This window comes from Pongo abelii, chromosome 8, assembly GCF_028885655.2.
Source record: "Pongo abelii isolate AG06213 chromosome 8, NHGRI_mPonAbe1-v2.0_pri, whole genome shotgun sequence".
In the NCBI taxonomy this organism is placed as follows: domain Eukaryota; kingdom Metazoa; phylum Chordata; class Mammalia; order Primates; family Hominidae; genus Pongo; species Pongo abelii.
Genome location: NC_071993.2, coordinates 123,491,283 through 123,511,830, shown reverse-complemented (window position 1 = coordinate 123,511,830; position 20,548 = coordinate 123,491,283). Strand labels below are relative to the sequence as shown.

At 39.4% G+C, this 20,548-nt stretch overlaps 1 protein-coding gene across 1 annotated transcript in view; it reads right to left on the bottom strand.

Annotated features, from left to right (window-relative positions):
- The window catches only part of PNLIPRP3 (pancreatic lipase related protein 3), a 51,531-nt gene that overhangs the window by 11,769 nt on the left and 19,214 nt on the right, over window positions 1-20,548 (bottom strand). The window contains exons 5-7 of the mRNA XM_002821169.4: window positions 10,184-10,292; window positions 4,903-5,022; window positions 4,698-4,820 (exon numbers count right to left, since the gene is read on the bottom strand). Of these exons, the coding sequence (XP_002821215.3) occupies window positions 4,698-4,820; window positions 4,903-5,022; window positions 10,184-10,292 (352 nt within the window). The remainder of the gene's footprint in view (window positions 1-4,697; window positions 4,821-4,902; window positions 5,023-10,183; window positions 10,293-20,548) is intronic.

The following is a 20,548-nucleotide window of genomic DNA, read 5'->3' as shown; positions in this document are numbered from 1 at the left end:
AGTTCCAGGTAAAGTCCCTGACCAGAGTGAGAACTTCTATTCCTGTTTGCCTGGTCTTTCCTGAACAATGTTTTTGGTTCGTTCCGAACAAGGTTTTTGTTTGTCTGTTTGTTTGTTTGTTTTTTTAGATGGAGTCTGGCTCTGTCGCCCAGGCTGGAGTGCAGTGGTGCAATCTCAGCTCACTGCAAGCTCCACCTCTGGGGTTCACGCCATTCTCCTGCCTCAGCCTCCCGAGTAGCTGGGACTACAGGCGCCCACCACCATGCTGGCTAATTTTTTGTATTTTTAGTAGAGACGGGGTTTCACCGTGTTAGCCAGGATGGTCTAGATCTCCTGACCTTGTGATCCGCCCACCTAGGCCTCCCAAAGTGCTGGGATTACAGGCGTGAGCCACTGCGCCTGGCCTGAACAAGGTTTTTTAACCAATCGAATGTTGCTTTTTCCAAGACTACCTACAGCCAACACCTCCCTCATTCTGAGCCTATAAAAAGCCCAGACTAAGCCACACTCTGGGGACTACCTGCCTTTGGGTGGGAACTACCTGCCTTCAGGTAGGGGCTACCCACTTTGGGTTCCCCTCTCATCCAAGAGCTGTTTTGTCACTCGATAAAACTCTTCTCCACCTTGCTCACTCTTCAGTTGTCTGTGCAACCTCATTCTTCCTGGATGTGGACAAGAACCTGAGACCCACCAAACGGCAGGTGCCAAAGGAGCTGCTGAAACACTGTAGCCATCCCACCCCACACATCAGGAAGGTGCAGCGGGGCTGGGACAGCCCAAGAGCTGTGGTCTGGAGTACAGCAATGGGATCAAACAATGTGAGACCCACCCCTATTCGCTGAACTGTGCAGAGGGTGGGAACAAATGAGCTGTAACACAAACGAGCTGTAATGTTTCCTGGGGTCTTAGACCGCAAGGCTCCCTAAGCCAGAGCTGTAACATGCTGTATGTAACACCCCCTTTGGGGCTCCGTGGTTCCTGCCATCTCCGAGTTTTTTTGGCACCACCACCTTTCCCTCGTTCAGAAGCTGGTGCCCAAGGTGGAAGCTGCTTGCAGTATGCCTGGTCCAGCCACAGCCTCGTGTGGAACCAGTGCCTGTACTGGCCTGAAGCCACCTGCCCTACCACAGCAGTGGGCGTGCCTGGCTCACCCTTGGCAGGTGTGAGATCCAGGTCAGCAGAGTGAGCTGAGCACAGGCTGCCAGGCCAAGTGGGTGAGATAAGTCCGGTGGTGAGCCCAGCAGGTGCAAGTGACACTCAAGCAGAGGCACTGCAGGCTGTGGAGGTCTCTGGCTGGTGAAGCAGCATGGAAAAAATCCTGTATCACTAGGACCTCTGACACAATATCCCTGTGCATGTAGTATCTCCACTGTAGACCAGTTAAGACTCTGCCTCTCTGTTTCTGCAAGAATAACTGAACTCCCACCTATTCAACCACAAAACAGTCAGCACTGTTAACCAGTGCTGGGTTAAAGGTGTAACAGGTGGGGGGTTTTATAAAGAATGCTGAAGATGAATTGGTTTTGTCGTTATCAAGCATGACATTATTGCCATCAATAGTTAGGATTATTGGAATAATAATAAGATCTAAATACATCTGCACATTCCAAAATTTTCATAACATTCTAGTCATTTATTCTTTCTTTTCTTTCTGCTTCTTTTTTTTTTTTTTATTTTAGAGATGCAGCCTCACTATCTTGTGCCCAGGCTGGTCTTGAACTTCCGGCCTCAAGTCTCAAGTGATCCTCCTGCCTCAGCCTCTCAAAGTGCTGAGATTACAGGTGTGAGCCAGTGTGCCCAGCCATTTATGCTTTCTTTTATTTTACACAACAATATTTTTACTTAATGGCATGGACTATTCTTTCAATGACCTACACAGCTTAGCCAATCTTTGAGAAACTAGATTTTAGTTTTAGCAGATGCAGTATAATTATTATGTAATAATTGCTTCCAGCAAATGACTCCTTCCTAGGTCCTCACCCATTTGCAGTATTATGTAACCATTCCTTCTCTCAACATGGAGGCCATGTTTTCATACCCGTGCCCCATTACAGGCTGATCTTTTAACTTGCTTTGCCCAGCAGCAAAGAACCAAGATCATTTCTGTGGAGAAACTGACATTGGTTAAGTTCTAAGGCCTTAAAAGACCTTCCAGCATCCACTCTTACTGTCTTGGAACCCAGTTGCAATATTATGCAATCCAGGCTACCTGTCTGGGGAGAGAGGTCCTGAAGGATGACAGACCACCTGACAGAGGACAACAAGTCCCAGGGTTCCTGACACGAAGGGTCATCTCAGACCTCCTCATCCAGCTTAGCCCAGCTCAGCCCCCAACTGGATGCAGTCACCTGAGTTACTCCAGCCAACACCACACGAAGCAGAATCTCAGCAGAACTCTGCCTGAATTCTGACCCTCAGAACGCTGGGCAATAACAGAATTTTTCTTGTAATTGTTCACTGTGGTTTGTTACACAATAGAGAACTGAGACAGCATAGTTTCAGAAATAATGTAATATCGTCAGCACAGATTAATAATTGGCATCATCCATTTTTATTAAACAAAGACTTCTCTTACATTAGGTCTCTTTATATGTATAGATTTATATTCACAATTAATTGTGATTTAGACAAGATGGTTCGTTAGAATATAGCAAACTATTAATTTTAAAAGTAACGGTTTCTTAGTAATAAATTTAAGTAAAATAGAACATCTTGAAGTCTTAAAACTCATCCAAAGGTTTAACATGAATGATAAATGTTCTTTTACTCCAATAAAGTTATAGGAAATCTTAAAATGTCTCAAACTGATAGCTTATGATAAATGTATATTTTAGTTGAATTAATCTTTTATAAAATTTCATATGATCTGTGTATAACAATTAATTATGTAATGAAGTCTTCTGATCTACATTTTGTCCTAATAGAAAGGATTCATAGTCATAATATAGAAAATAATGAGGGAAATCAATTTTATAATATGCCTTTTTTGTATGAATTTTGCTTATCTGAACTAGGTGAAGTTGGCTTTAATTCTTATTTGTTGCACCTGTAGATTAGACAGTTGTGTGGGTTTTTAAAATATAGTCATTACAAATGTATACTTCTGATCACATTTGCTCTTTCAGAGCAAATATTAAACCTTTGTAATTTATTTCTAGTGAAGTAGATACCTGAGTTACACTCAATACTGTGATCTGTGTATCTTTCCTCTACAACAGCCAAATGAAAGAGCAAGTAATTTCAACCCCTTGATACCTTGACTACAGGGGATTGGGCTGTGAGATATTCAGAATCATCCAGGTATCCGTTATCATATGTATATATTATTATTATTATATATTATGGGTAATATATTTCAAATATTATATACAGATATTATTATATATAATATATATTATTTATTATATATAATATATAATATATATTATTTATTATATATAATATATAATATATATTATTTATTATATATAATATATAATATATATTATTTATTATATATAATAATATATAATATATATTATACAATATATATTATTTATTATATATAATAATATATAATATATATTATACAATATATATTATTATATATTATGGGTAATATATTTCATATATTATATACATATATTATTATATATAATAATTATATTATATATATTATTATACATTTATTATTATTATATATTATGGGTAATATATTTCATTATTTATATGATGAAATGTAGAGACAGGGAAGAACAAATTTCCCAAATAATAATCTTTTGGTGCCTTTTAACTTGATGCCATATAGATATTGTAATTATCATTATTGGAAACTACTATACAAAGTTAAATACTACTTGTTTAATTTGTAATTACAGCATCCAGAGTGATTCTTTTACAAGTAACTCAAACCACGTCTCTTCTCTGCTCAAAACCCACTCATGGCTCCTATCTCATTTGAGTGAAAGCTGAAGTCTTTTCTACCATCCACAAAGTCCTGTGTTATTGCCCTCTGCCTGGTTCCCTCTCTAACTTTATGCCCTACTTCTCTCCTTTTACCTAGTTTCAGCCACAACAGGCTCCTCACTGTCATGAACCTACCAGGCTGACTCCTGTTTTCAGTCCTTACACTTGCTTCCCGCTGTTGGCCTGGAACGCTTCTCCCCTTGGCGTCTATAAGGCTAACTCCTTTAGGTCATCTTTCCAGTAAGGACTCCCTTACCATCCTGTCAACAATTTTCTTCTTCTACTTTACCTTCACTGTCACCAACACATCATATTCCCCTTCCATGCTCTATTTTGTCCCCTTAGCTCTTATACTATTTATTGGTTTCCTAACAAGTTAGAAAATTAACTCCATCAGGGAGGGACCTTTGTCTATTGTACTCATTTCCATATTTTCTGTTCCTAGAATAATGCCTAGCACATAGTAAGCACTCAATACATATTTGCTGAGTGAATAACACACCTTCCTTGTTTATATTGAGTGACTGCAATATGCTAGACATTGATAAGGCATCAGGGATACAAAGTTAACTAAGACACAGTACCCGATCTTGAGGATCTTACAACTGGTGGGAGAGCTTCTTATATGCAACTGTGTTTTGAGAGAAAATACATTTTGTATGTATATTATACACAAAAGTATGTGGATCTCATCTAAGGAGAGAGCTCAGTGAATACATATCAGCAGCATTCATAGTTTAGAAAGTATTTACCTTTTTTATAAGCATTGAAGTTAAATTTCAGTAAAGGTGTAATTAAGTCTTCACATCCTGGCATGTGCTTCCCTCCATTTGGGTAAAAGTCAAGATGACCACAAGCATCAATGGTTCCAACACCTGAAATAAATAAAAACAGGGTAAATGCCTCTAAAAATCTCCTCTATGCTTCAGTGAAGTTTCTGATTCTGTTAAAACTTACCAAGCTCAAAGAGGATGCGAGCTGCATTTGTATGAATAACATCAACAAAGTTGGCATCCGAGGGGTCTAGCCTGACTTCCTTTGGAGTGTTGTGGAAAAATGGCCCAGCTGGGTCCAACCCTAGAGAAAGCACAACAAAGACATGTTCTATGGAAGTGCACATTAATATTGTTGTTACTTTGGAAGCATGTGTCCTTTCCTACATTATTTCTATCAATCAAAGATCACTCAGGAAAAAGTACAGATATATAACCTAAATCTATAAATGTAGGGTCTCTATATATTGCAATGTCAAGTATCTACAGATAAGTAATGCTATGTTGAGACAATGCCAAAACAGCTAACAAACTAAAAAAATCACAGTGGCTATTCTAGGGTCTGTATATGGAATACCATATATACAATACGGTTATGAATTACAAAGGTTCTTGAAAAGCAACATCTGTAGACAAAAAATCAAATTAAATTAAAAACACAACCACTTTTCAATGTGTAAAGATGAATCTACAAAGCAACACAATTAACATAACAGAATCCTTGTCTTGAGCTATGGCTCACTTAGTTCTACTTTTCATTAATAGTAATACAAATGAAAAGCCCGAAGCCTAGGGAAGTGAAGTGACTGGACAAGGTTATCACATGTTAGACGCAAACTGGAATAAGAGGCCAGGTGTCCAGACTCTCATCCCATTGCGTCATGTTCAAATGTTTCGTAACATTTGAACATTCGTAATAAGGGCAAGATAGCTGGAAGTCTTTAAAACGTTATGATCTTTCACATATTCAATAATTTCTGTATTTGACAATTATTTGTCAAGCACCTAGTATGTGCCAGGAACTAGGTTTAGCATTCAGATATGAGGAATAAGACCTTGCTTTGTCCTCAAGGGATTTTCCATTTGGTGGGAAAGGCACCCCAATCAGTGTCCTCTGTGCAGAGGCAGTGGTGATCATAAGTGTTATCCAAGCACAGAGAAGCCACATATAACCCAGTCTTGTGGAACTAGGACATGCTTCTGCAAGGGATAAGAAACACGGCCGGGCGCGGTGGCTCACACCTGTAATCCTAGCACCTTCGGAGGCTGAGGCGGGTGGATCACGAGGTCAGGAGTTCGACACCAGCCTGGCCAAGATGGTGAAACCCGTCTCTACTAAAAGTACAAAATTTAGCCAGGCATGGTGGTGGGCACGTGTAACCCCAGCTATTTGGGAGGCTGAGGCAGGACAATCGCTTGAATCCGGGAGGTGGAAGTTGCAGTGAGCCAAGATTGTGCCACTGCACTCTAGCGTGGGTGACAGAGCAAGACTCCGTCTCAAAAAAAGAAAAAGAAAAAGAAAAAGAGAAGAAACACTAGTAGAGATCTGAAGGACCAGAAGAATTGACCAGGGCAAAGGTAAGGTGGCCAGCAACCCAAGGGAGGACAGAGAAGTACGTGGCCTCCAGATGAAAGAGCATCGTGTTTGGGAAACTGTAACTAGTTTGCTAAGGCTGGTGTGTAGAGTTCTAGGATTTGGTGGAAGATGAAGTTAGTGTTGCTAGCAGGAGCCAGATGTCAGCTGAGCCATGTCAAGGAGTTTGGACATGACGTGGTCATCAATAGGAAGCTGTTGCAAGCTTGCAAGCAGGGGAGATTTATGATCAGATTTATATTTTAGCAGAATCCCTTTGTTGTGATATAGAGGCTGGATCCTGGAGTGGGGAGGATGCAGCGTTGCATTGCCATTGACCTCTCTGGGAATGTGGCATCAGCAAGGAAGGAATGTCTGTGTCACAGCTCTGGGGTGTGTGCTCAGCACACTTAGCTTGTCACAGGATTTGTGTTTTTGTGTTTTTTTCTGACTAATATAATCACTAAAGGAGTGATTATAGAAAAACAAGAGAAGAGGGGGCCTAGAATGGAACCTTGAAGAACATGAACATATAGGCAAAGGCAAAAGAAACGAAACTCATGAAGTAGCCTGGAGAGAGGGAGTCGAAAAAACAAAGACAACCAAGAAGATGCGGAATCATAGAAGCTAAGAGGAGGGAGCACTTCAGCAAGGCGGGAGGGGTCCACTGGGACAAATTCTGCAGAGGGGTCAAGTAAAACACAGAGTAAGAAGGTCTGGTAGAGTTCCATAGAAAGCCACTAGTGATCTGGTAGTAGTGGTTTTGGGGAAAGAAGCTAGGTAGCAGTGGGTCAAGGAGCGAATGAACCCTAAGGAAATGCAATCATTCCACTTCCAACTTTGTGGAGCTTGGATCTAGAGGAATGCAACAGGCTAGGGCATCATTTAGAAGGAAATGGGAGGCCAGGAAGGAAGGGGTGCGTTTCAGCACAGCGCTTCTGTTGACAAAACCTGAGAAAAAGTGAACAAATCACTTAAGTCCACAAAGGGGGTGGAACTCAGAGCACAGGTGGAAAGAAAATTAGACAAAGAGATCAATGAAGTAACGCAACATGCATATGAATGAACCATTCATGCTTAACAAAGAAAGAGGAAAACGTATTTATCTCACAATTAATCCTCAACTCTTGGAAGAATTTTTATTTTACTAGTGTGATTACACACAACTTTCTAATAAAGTCAGGATTCCTAGAGAGAAACATCCCAAGATAGGTATACCTCAGATCTTATTGATTGGAGGACAAGGCAATCAGATTTAAAAAAAAAAAAAAAAAAAGTCTTTCCAAGATGTAGGGAAGAGGGAACATTGAATTTGTTGTTCTAGGATATCTCAGGAGAAAAGTCTACAGAAGGGAAGAGAACTATTAGTTTCAACCTATTAATTAACCTTAGGGAGAGAGACATGACCTCTTACTACATGAGTGAGAACTAATCGTTTAGGATCTGAGTGTGTAGTATGTATGTGTATCTTGGTATGTGTGTGTCAGCAAAATGAGAGTAATTTTTCCTGAAATAAGAAAAGCGTTGATACTGTTTATAAATACAAATAAATAAAAGCAGAATCAGCTGAGTAACCCCCTAACTATAGTTATTATGACAACTACTTACCACTTATACATAAATACCAAAGACATAAAAACTTATGTCCTTAATATGTTTATCATATTAATTTTGTTTTTAACTGGTTTATTATATAGCTAAAATCTGTTTGTGAGGTCTCAGTTCTTCTATTACTCTAGGAACATGATTGCCCAAAAACTAGTTTCTCAGAGGAATATAGATTACAACATCCACATGATATTAATTCTTTGGACATTCAGAAAGCCTTTAAAAACCTGTTTTCTATTTACCCAGAAGGATAATTCACCTGATGGGAAATTTTTGAAAAAACTTAATAAAAACAAAATCTCTTTGAATTGATCATAACCCAGTATGAATTGTAAATGCAGTTATGTGTTCTGCTTCACTCAGGCCTCGTCATCTCACAGCCTGCGTGAGGCTGTGAGGCCCCATGAGGTTCCATCTTCAAAAGAGGAACTCATCTCTTCTTTTTTTCTGGCCTTGAAAATTGACCACAAAGGGTCACATAATGACTTCAGTGAAAAAGTTCAGTTTTTATTATTCTAAATAAGAATGGTGGTGGTGGTGGTGGTGGTGGAGGTGAGTGAGGAGGATTTAGGAGCAGAGAGCTAGAAGAGAGATGACTTATAGCAGAAATAAGCCTGTTATATCAACAGATTGCAGAGACAGAATACTTTAATCCCAATTTGGACTTCCTAGATATTTTGTTTAAAAACTGTGCTCTAAATTGAGATTTGAATTTAAAGTGTGCATGTATGTGTGTGTTTGTGTGTGTGAGAGAGAGAGCATATACACACACACGCACACAGAGCACAGCAGTTTAACAAAGAGAAAATATGCTTCTGTGGCCAAGCCTGGAGTCAATGCAGTAAGGGAGGTGTTCTGTTAAAAATAACAGGCTCATCCATAATTATAAGACCATGTGATATAATATTTGTGTTTTCAAATACAAAAGAGGCACATGTCAAAGGGTATGAGAAGCATAGAGAATTAATTCCTGCCTGAGGAGGAAACATTTGAGATGAATCTTGACAAATGGACAGTGAATGCTCAGCAAGAGGGACAACAGCACGTGCAAAGGCACAGAGCATGAAAAACTGTGATGAAACATGACAAGTTTACGTGACAAGCTAAGAGGCTTTAGGCAAGGAGACATCCTGAGAGATTTGGAGCAGTGGAATGGCATGGCCTGCACCTGGAAAGATAAGCCTGGCAGTACTTGTAGAAGACTAGGCTAGGGCACCAGAGGGGGCCAAGGCCAAAATGCAGGCAAGAGATGAGGGGCTGAGCCAGGACAATGACCAGGGGATGGACAAGGAAAAGGCAGATGAAGGAGACGTGGGGCTTGCTTACTGGCTGTTGGTGGGGGATGCAGAGGGAGAGGCCAGCCCCGCCTGTCGGTAAAGGAGCTGATGTTTTGACCTTCATCCATCTCACACAATTGGTTTGGAAAACAGAATGTGGGGAGCAGACACGATTAATTATTATACCCCCAAACCCAATTCATGCCATATACTTTACTCTGCAACTTATTTTTAGACTTAACGGTATATCCAGGGATAATATTAAAAATGGTAACAACTGAGTAAGCTGCAGTCCAGGTGTGTCGGGAACGTCCAGGACAATCAGTGGGACTCAAACTCATTCTTTTTTAAAAATAACTTTTAAAAATTGATATATAATAGTTGTCCATATTTTGGGGGCACATGTGGTATTTTGAGACATGTATATAATGTGCAATGATCAAGTCAGGGTAATTGGGACATCCATCGCCACAATCATTCATCTTTTCTTTGTGTTGGGAACATTACAGTCCTTCTAGCTATTTTGAAACATGTAATAAATTATTGTTAACTGTAATTTCTGTATCATATACTAGAACGTACTCCTTCTAGCTATGGATTTTTGTGCCCATTAACCAACTTCTCTTTAGCCTCCCCTCTCTTCTTTCCTTCCCAGCCTCTCATAACCACCATTCTACTCTCTACCTCTACGTAAACCTCATTCTTTGCATTACTGGTATGAACTCCCAAAGGATGGAATGTGTTATAATTCCTTCAACCATTCAATTGTGGGTGAGGGATCACATAGTTTCTCTTACTTTGTCACCACAGACAATGCTGCAATGAACCCCCTTGAAGCGAATCTGCACTTTTCTGCTTTGAAAACATGTTCACGTTTTATTTCATCAGAATCACATTTTGTAGTATCTTACATTTTCTTCTGCAGTATTACTTGGTGTTCAGATACTTGATACTGTGTGTAAACAATATTTAAACACACTCAAGGCCCAACTTCAGGGCATGCTTACCAGTTATTCTTCCAAGGCCTGGTATCCTTGACCCAGCTTCCCCAGCCAGGTGTGCTCCCAAACTGTGGCCAATCAAGTGCACTTTAGAAGGGGAATATCCAAATTTTTTCTGAAAGGATTGTTTAACAGAATAAGTATTTTTAAAACAGTGGTGGAATAGCTTAAATATGCTTTAAAAATAGAAAAAAAAAGGATCAACATGGTTCTCCCTTTTGCACATAAGACGGGGACTGGTAAAGTCACAAAGTGACACCTCTGCCTACATCCTTATCCAACTGAAGGAGAACAGATGGGCTTGGAAGAATGCCTTCTATAGGAGCTCTCCTGCTTGTGCTAAGGGGCTGGCCTGTGGTCCTTGGAAACAGGAGAACAGCCCTAGCAACTATATTTGTGTCTTCTAGCTCCATGCTGATCCTTCCTGAGGCCCAATCCTTTCAGCATGCTCACAACACGCATCAAAGGCAGCTCATTCCTACACTGTTATCCACCTTGCCTGTGTTTGTATCCTTCAGGTTAAGGCAACACTAGAAAATGTATGGGATAACTTTGGTTTTAAAACAGGAGCTTTTAAGAATATTCACAAACTCAAATAACTCAATATCAAGAAAGCAAATGATCCAATCGAAAATGGGCAAAGGATTTGAATAGTTATCAAAAGAAGACATACAAATGGCGAACAGATTTATGAAAAAATGTTGAACATCCTTAATCATTAGGGAAATGCAAATCAACATCACAATGAGATATCATCACCTCACATCTGTTAGAATGGTTATTATAAATTAAAGATAACAAGAGCTGTCAAAGATTTGGAGAAAAAGGAAAACTTGAACACTGTTGGAGGGAACGTAAATAGGTATAGCCACTATGGAGAATAATATGGAGGTGCCTTGAAAAACTAAAAATAGAATTACTATATGATCTATCAATCTCACTTCTGGGAATATATGCAAAGGTATCAAAATCATTATGCTGAAAAAGAGATATTTGCACTCCCATTTCCTTGCAGCATTATTCACAATAGCCAAAATATGGAATCAACCTGTGTCCATCAATGAATTAATGAATAAAGAAAATGTGTTATACCTGCACAATGAAAAAGGAAATTCTGTCATTTATGACAACATGGATGAACCTGGAAGACATGCTAAGTTAAAGAAGCCAGGCATAGAAAGACAAACACTGCATGATCTCACTTAATATGTGGAATTTTAAAAAGTCAAACTATGTAAGTAGAGGATAATAGTAGTTATCGGGGGCTGAGATTGGGGTGTGGGGAATAGGGAGATATTGATTAGTGGGTACAAAGCTTCAGTTACACAGGAGGAATAAGTTTCTGAGATTTATTGCTTAGCATTAATAGTAATGCATTGTATATTTCAAAATTGCTAAGAGTAGATTTAAAACACTCTCATTATTAAAAAATGGTATGTCAGCTGGGCGCGGTGGCTCACGCCTGTAATCCCAGCACTTTGGGAGGCCGAGGCAGGCGGATCACGAGGTCAGGAGTTCGAGACCAGCCTGACCAACATAGTGAAACCCAATCTCTACTTAAAAAAAAAAATAGAAAAATTAGCCAGGCGTGGTGGTGTGTGCCTGTAATCCCAGCTACTCAGTAAGCTGAGGCAGGAGAATCGCTTGAACCCAGAAGGCAGAGGTTGCAGTGAGCTGAGATCGCGCCACTGCACTCCAGCCTGGGTGACAGAGCGAGACTCCGTCTCAAATCTCAAAAAAAAAAAAGAATGAGATCATGTCCTTTGCAGGGACACAGATGAAGCTGGAAGCCATCATTCTCAGCAAACTAACACCAGAACAGGAAACCAAACTGCATGTTCTCACTCATGAGTGGGAGTTGAACAATGAGAACACATGGACACAGGGAGGGGAACAACACTCCATGGGGCCTGTTGGGGGTAGTGGGCAAGGGGAGGGAGAGCATTAAGACAAATACCTAATGCATGTAGGGCTTAAAACCTAGATGATGGGTTGATAGGTGCAGCAAACCATCATGGCACATCTATACCTATGTAAAAAACCTGCACATTCTGCACATGTATACTGGAACTTAAAGTAAAATAAATTAAGAAAGAAGAATGGTCCAGTTGAAAAAAAAAATGGTATGTGAAGATGTGAAGTGACAGATATGTTAATTAGATTGATGTAATCATCCCACCATGTATACGTGTAAACATATATCAAAACATCACAATGTACCCCATAAATATGTACAATTATTATTTGTTAATTAAAAACAAAAAAATAAAAAAGAATATTCACAAATAGATTATACACCTAGAGTTTAAACAAACAAAAGTGTGATAGGAAACAAAGGAGCAAGCATTTAAAAATGTTTTTAAATATCAGACGAAATTTAACATGAAATCTACCATCTTAACAAAATCTTAATTGTATAACCCAGTTTTGCTAATTACAGGCATGATGTTGTCCAGAAGATCTCTAGAATTTACTCATCTTGCATAATTGAAACTTTATACCCATTGAATAGCAACTCCATTTCTCTTCTCTTTTCCCCACTTCCTGGAAAGAAGCATTCCATTCTTTGCTTCTGTGAGTTCGGCTATTTTAGATACCTTATGTGGGTGGAATCACACAATATTTGTCCTTCTGTGACGGGCTTATTTCACTTAGCATAATGTCCTACAGGTTCATCTGTTTTGTTGCATATGACAGGATTTTCTTCTTTCTTAAAGTTGAATAATATTCCATTGTGTATATATACATTTTCTTCATTTATTCATTTGTAAATGGACATTTAGGTTGTTTCCATGTCTTGATTATTGTAAATAATGCTGCAATGGACACGGAAGTGGAGATATCTATTCTAGATCCTGATCTCGATCTTTTGGATAAGTACCTAGAAGTGTGATTGCTGGATCATATGGTAGTTTTATTTTTAATTTTTTGAGGAATCTTCATAGTGTTTTACATAATGGCTGCACCATTTTACATTCCCACCAATGGTGTACAAGGGTTTCAATTTCTCCCAATTCTCAACACTTATAATCTTTTTTTTTTATTATAGCCATTCTAAAAGATGTGAGGTGGTATCTCACCATGAATTTGATTTGCATTTTCCTGATGATTAGTAATGCTCAATATTTTTTGATAAACCAGTTGGTTATTTGTATGTCTTCTTTAAAAAAAAAAATGACTATTTAGGCCAGGTGTGGTGGCTCACACCTGTAATCCCAGCACTTTGGGAGGCTGAGGCGGGTGGATCACGAGGTCAGGAGATCGAGACCATCCTGGCTAACATGGTGAAACCCCGTCTCTACTAAAAATACAAAAAAAAAAAAAAAAATTAACTGGGCGTGGTGGCAGGCTCCTGTAGTCCCAGCTACTCGAGAGGCTGAGGCAGGAGAATGACGTGAACCCGGGAGGCAGAGCTTGCAGTGAGCTGAGATCGCACCACTGCACTGCAGCCTGGGTGACTGAGCAAGACTCCCTCTCAAAAAAAAAAAAAAAGGACTATTTAAGTCCTTTTCCCATTTTAAAATCAGGTTATTTGTCTTTTTGTTATTAAGTTGTTGGAGTTCCTTATGTATTTTGGATGTTAAACCCTTATCAGATATATGATAACATATGTGGTTTGCAAATATTTTCTCCCATTCCATAGGTTGCCTTTTCACTGTGTTAATTGTTTCCTTTCCTGGGAAGAAGATTTTTAGTTGGATGTAGTCCCCTGTGTTAGTTCATTCTTGCATTACTATAAAGAAATACCTAATTTCTTTTTAGAAATTCTTTTTAGAAATGCTGGGTAATTTATAGAAAGGAGGTTTAATTGTCTCATGGTTCCGCAGGCTATATACAGAGCATAGTGCTGGCATCTGCTTCTGGTGAGGCCTCAGGGAGCTTAGAATCATTGGGGAAGGCAAAGGAGGAGCTGGTGTATCACAGAGAGAGAGCAGGAGTAAGAGGCAAGTGGGGAGGGGCCATGCTCTTTACAATCAGATCTTGTGTGAACTAACCAGGCAAGAACTCACTCATCACCAAGAGGGTGGCACTAAACCATTCATGAGAGATTCATCCCCATGATCTGATACCTCCCACTAAGCCCCGTCTCCAAATTGGGGATGACATTTCAATATGAGATTTGGAGGGGACACACATCCAAACCATATCATTCCACCCCTGGCCCCCTATACCTCATGTCCTTTTCACATTGCAAAATACAATCATCCTTTCTTACTATTCCCCCAACATGTTAATCATTCTAGCATCAACTCAAAGTTCAAAGTCAAAAGTCTCATCTAAGACTCAAGGCCAAGTTCCTGTTACCTATGAGTCTGTAAAATAAAAAACAAGTTATTTACTTCCAAGATATAATGGTGGTACAAGAATTGGGTAAACATTCCAATTCCAAAAAAGAGAAAAAGAAAGAGGTAATAGGCCCCATGCAAATCTGAAACCCAGCAGGGCAGGCATTAAATCTTAAAGCTCCAACATAATCCTTGACTCCATGTTCCACATCCTGGTGTGAGGAGTGGGCTCCCAAGGCCTTGGGCAGCCCTGCCCCTGTGGCTTCTCTGAGTGCAACCCACATGCTGCTCTCTGGGGTTGGAGATGAGTGCCTGCCAGTTTTTATAATCATGGATCTTCCAGTGGATGTAACATTCTGGGGTCTGGAAGGCAGGAGCCCCTTCCCACAGATCCACGGGGCAGTTCCCCAGGACTCTGTGTGGGGGTTCCAACCCCACATTTCTTCTGGGCATTGGCTTAGTAGAGTTTCTCTGTGGGGGCTCTGCCCCTGCAGCAGGCTTCTGCCTGGGCACACAGACTTATCTATACATCCTCTGAAATCTAGGTGGAAGCTGCCAAGCTTCCTTCACACTTGCACTCTGAGCATCTGCAGATTTAACACCACTTGAAAACTGCCAAGGCTCATGGCTTGCACCCTCCAGAGCTGTGTTCTAAACTGTATCTGGGGCCCTAGGAGCTGGGGGTGGAGCCTGAACAGCTGGGATGCAGGGAGCAGTGTCCTGAAGGCTGAGCAGGGCAGTGGCACCCTAGGCCTGGGTTCTGAAACCATTCTTTCCTTTTAGGCCTCTGGGCCTGTGATGGGAGGGGCTGCCTCAAAGATCTCTGAAATGCCTTTCAGGCCTTTTCCCCATTGTCTTGGATAGTAGCACCCGGCTCCCTTTTAGTCATGCTAATCTCTCTAGCAAGTGGTTGCTTCACAGCTCACTTACATTCTGCTCCTGAAAAAGCATTTTCTTTGTCTGCCACATGGCTAGGCTAGGTGGCAAATTTTCCAAACTTCAAATGTTTTGCTTCCCTTTGAAATATAAGTTCCAACTTTAAGTCATTTATTTGCTCCCATATCTGTTTGTAGATTGTTAGAAGCAGCCAGGTCATATCTTGAATGCTTTGCTGCTTAGAAACTTCTTCTGCTGGATACCTGAAGTCATTACTCTTAAGTTCAACATACCGCAGATCCCCAGGGTGTGGACACAATGCAGCTAAGCACTTTGGTAGGGCGTAACATGGGTGACCCTTACTCCAGTTCCCAATAACTTTGTCATTTCTATCTGAGACCTCATCAGCCTGGATTTCACTGTCCATATCTCTATCATCATTTTGGTCACAACCATTTAACAAGTCTCTAAGAAGTTTCAAACTTTCCCTCATCTTCCTGTATTCTTCTGAGCCCCACAACTCTCCCAACATTGCTCATTTACCAGCTCATTTCCCAACAATGCTCACTTCCACATTTTGAAGTATCTTTATAGCAATGCCCTGCTCATTTTTACTAATTTTTTTTGTGTTAGTTCATTCTTGTGTTGCTATGAAGAAATATCTAAGGCTGGGTAATTCATAAAGAAAAGAGGTTTAATTGGCTCATGGTTCTGTAGGCTATACATAAAGCATAGTGCCAGCATCTGCTTATGTCCAGAAGCTTACAATCATAGTGGAAGGCAAAGGTGGGACTGGGGTATCACATGGCAAGAGCAGGAGCAAGAGAGTAAGTGGGGAGGTACCATGCTCTTTTAAACAAACAGATATTGTGTGAACTAACTGAGCAAGAACTCACTCATCATCAAGAGGATGGCACTAAGCCATTCATGGGGGATCCACCCCCATGATTCGATACCTCCCACTATTCCCACCTCCAAATTGATGACCACATTTCAACATAAGATTTGGAGGGGACACGCATCCAAACCACATCCTCCTCTTTGTCTATTTTTGCTTTTGCTGCCTATGATTTTGGTGAAATATCCAGGAAATCATCGTCAAGTCCAATGTCATAAAGCTTTTCTTCTATGTTTTCTCCTAGGAGTTTTATAGTTTTAGGTGTTACGTTTGTCTTTAATCTATTTCAAATTGATTTTTGTGTGTGTGTGTATAGTATAAGATAAGCGTCCAATTTAGTTCCTTTTTATGTGGATATCCAGCTTTCCCAATGCCAGTTGTAGGAAGAGCCTATTCTTTCTTCATTGTGTATTCTTGGCACCCTTGTGGAAGATCAGTTGACCATACATGCATGAGTTTCCTTCTGAGATCTCTATTCCGTCTTTATGCCAGTGCCACACTGCTTTAATCGCTGTACTGTCGTAATAAATTTTGAAATCAGGAACTGTGATGATTCCAGCTTAGTTCTTCTTTCTCGAGATTGTTTTGGCTATTCAGGGTCCTTTGTGCTTCCATATACCTTTCACAATTGTTTTTACTATTTCTGTTAAAAAAAGGCCACTGGAATTTTGATAGGTATTATGTTGAATCTGTAGACAGCTTTGGGTAGTATGAACATTTTGATAATATTGACTCTTTTGATTCATGAACACAGGATGTTTTTCCATTTATTTGTGTCTCTTTAATACAGGTCTGTTCAGATTTTCTGTTTCTTCATGATTCAGCCTTGGTGTATTGTATGTTTCTAGGAATTTATCTATTTCTTCTAGGTTATCTTAAATTTTGTTGTGTAATTATTTATACTAGTCTCATGTTCCTTTTATTTCCATGGTCTCAATTGTCATGTCTCCTTTTTATTTCTTATTTTTTTAAATGTTGGTCTTCTCAAGTTTTTTTAGTCTAGCTAAAGGTTTGTAAATGTTGTTCATCTTTTCAACATTTCTTAATATTGTTTTGTATCCACTATTTTGTTCATTTCTACTGTAATTTTTATTATTTCCATTCTTCTGCTAATTTTAGAATAAGTTTATTCTCCTTTGTCTAGTTCAGGGGTGTCCAATTTTTTGGTTTCCCCATGCCACAGTGGAAGAAGAATTGTGTGGGGCCACACATAAAATAAATTAACACTAATGATATCTGATGAGTTTAAAAATGAGGTCCATGCATAAATCTCATAATGTTTTAAGAAAGTTTACAAATTTGTGTTGGGCCACATTCAAAGCTGTTCTGGGCTGTGGGTTGGGCAAGCTTGATCTAGTTCTTTTAGGTGTAAAGTTAGGTTGTTGAATGGAGAGCTTTTTTCTTTTTAAATTTAGGTGTTTATCACTATAAACTTCCTTCTTAATCTGCTTTTGCTGAATCCCATAGGTTTTGGTATGTTGTGTTTTTGTTTTCACTTGTCTCATGGTATTTTATAATTTCTCTTTTGGTTTATTCTTTGACCCATTGGTTGTTTAACAGTTTTCTGTTTAATCTGCACATATTTGTGTATTTTCCAGTTTTCCTTTTGCTATTGTTTCTAGTTTCATTCTACCGTGGTCAAGAAAGATACTTGGTATGATTGCTATCTTCTTGAGTTGGCTAAGATTTTGTTCTGACCTCACTTGTGATCTATCCTGGAGAGGGTTCTGTGTGTACCTGAGACGAAGGTGTATTCTTCTGTTGGGTGAAATATTCTATGCACATGTGTTAGGTCCATTTGGTCTATAGTGTTGTTGAAGTTGTTGTTCAAATAAGTTTTCTTCTTATTTGTTTTCCATCTAGGTGATCTATCCATTATTGAAAATCAGATAATGAAGGCTCCTACTATTATTTCACTGCTGTGTATTTCTCCCTTCCATTCTGTCAATGTTTGCTTTATATATTTAGGTACTCTGGTGTGGGGTGCATATATATTTATAATTATTATATCTTCCTGGTGAATTGATTCTTTTATCATTATATAATGACCTTTGTCACTTGTGATACTTTCTGACGTAAAGTCTATTTTGTCAGATACAAGTATAGTCATTTGTTTTCTTATGGTTACCATTTGTGTTGATTATTCTTTTCCATCTCTTCACATTAAACCTATGTGTGTCTCCAAAATATAAAATGAATCTCTTGTAGACAGCATGTAGTTAAATCTTTTCAAAACTATCTATTCAATCACTCTATATCTTTTGATTAGAGAATTTAATACATTTACATTTAAAGTATTATTGATGGAGAAGGACTTACTATTGTTTTATGTTTGTTTTGTCTTGTTTTGAGACACGGTCTTGCTCTGCCAGCTAGGCTGGAGTGCAGTGGCAAGATCATTATCACAGCTCAGTGTACCCTCAAACCTTTGGACTAAAAGAATCCTCTTGCCTCAGCCTCCTGAATATCTAGGACTACAGGTGCATGCTACCATGCCCAGTTAATTAGTTTTTTTTTTTTTTTTGAGATGGCATCTCACTCTATTGCCAAGGCTGGAGTGTAATGGCACAACCTTGGCTCACTGCAACCTCTGCCTCCCAGGTTCAAGCAATTGTCCTGCCTTAGCCTCCTGAATAGGTGGGATTACAGGCACCCACCACCATGGCCAGCTAATTTTTGTATTTTTAGTAGAGATGGGATTTCACCATGTTGGCCAGGCTGGTCTTGAACTCCTGACCTCAAGTGATCTGCCTGCCTCAGTCTCACAAAGTGCTGGCATTACAGGTATGGGCCACCACACTCAGCCCTAAAACAAAACAAAACAAAACAAAACAAAACAAAACAAACACCTTTTTATAGAGACAGGGTCTCATTATGTTGCCCAGGCTTGTGTTGAACTCCAGGCCTCAAGTGATCCTCCCACGTCAGCTTCCCAAAGTGCTGGGATTACAAGCATGAGCCACCACATCTGACCACTATTACCATTTAAAAAAATTGTTTCCTACCTTTCTGTCTTATAGTTCTTTTGTTCCACTTTTCCTCTCTTGTCTTCCTTTGTATTTTGTTGATTTTTTATATTAATATACTTTGATAGCTTTTTTAAATCTTTCATGTATTTTTTATAGCTACTTTCTTTGTGACTACCATAGGGTTTACATAAAATATCTTACAGTTATAATAGTATAATAGTGTATTTTAAGGAGATAACAACTTAATTCCAATCACATACCCCAAAGTCTACACTTTTACTCGTTCCCATCGCATGTTTCATGTTATTGATATCATAATTACATCTTTTTTATTGTGTATCCATTAACATATTTTTATAGTTATAGTTATTCTTAATACTTTTGTCTTTTAACTTTTACACTAGAATTAAAAGTAATTTACACACACATGTTACAGTATTTTGTATTTGTCTATATGTTTACCTTTACCAGAGAGTTTTATATTTCCACATACTTTCTTTCTATTTCTTTTTCTTTCTTTCTTTCTTTCCTTCCTCCCTCCCTCCCCTCTTTCCCTCCCTCCCTCCTTCCTTCCTTCCTTCCTTCCTTCTCTCTCTCTCCTTCCTTCCTTCTTTCCTCTTTCATTTTATTATTTTTTTTTTATGGAGTCTCACTCTGCTGCCCAGGCTGGAGTGCAGTCTGTTACCCAGGCTGGAGTGCAGTGGCACCATCTCAGCTCACTGCAACCTCTGCCTCCCAGGTTCAAACGATTCTTATGCCTTAGCCTCCCATGTAGCTGGGATTACAGGTGCACGCCACCATAACCAGCTAATTTTTTGTATTTTTAGTACAGACGGGGTTTCTCCATGTTGGCCAGGTTGGTCTCAACTTCCTGACGTCAAGTGATCTGCCTGCCTTGGCCTCCCAAAGTGCTGTGATTACAGGCATGGGCCACCATGCCCAGCCTTCAATTGTTATATTCTTTTGCTCCAAGATTTGTTTGGTACTTTTTATATTTTTTTAATCTTCTTGTTGAAATTGTCACTTTGTTCATGCAATATTCTCCTGACCTCATTTAACATTTTTATAATGGTTAGTTTGAATTCTCTGTCAGTTAAATCATATATCTCTGTTTCATTAGGGTTAGTTTCTGGAGATGAATCTGTTTCTTTGGTATGTATTGTTTCTTCATTTTCCTTGACTCTTTATGTTGGTATTTGCACATTAGAAAAAATAGCCACCTCTGCGAGGGTGTTCATGGATTGTTCTTTGTGGGAGAAGACTCTCACCAATCAGCCTAGCCAACAATTCTGGGCACCTGTCAAAACTTTGTGCTGGTCCAAACCACTATCTTCATTCTTAG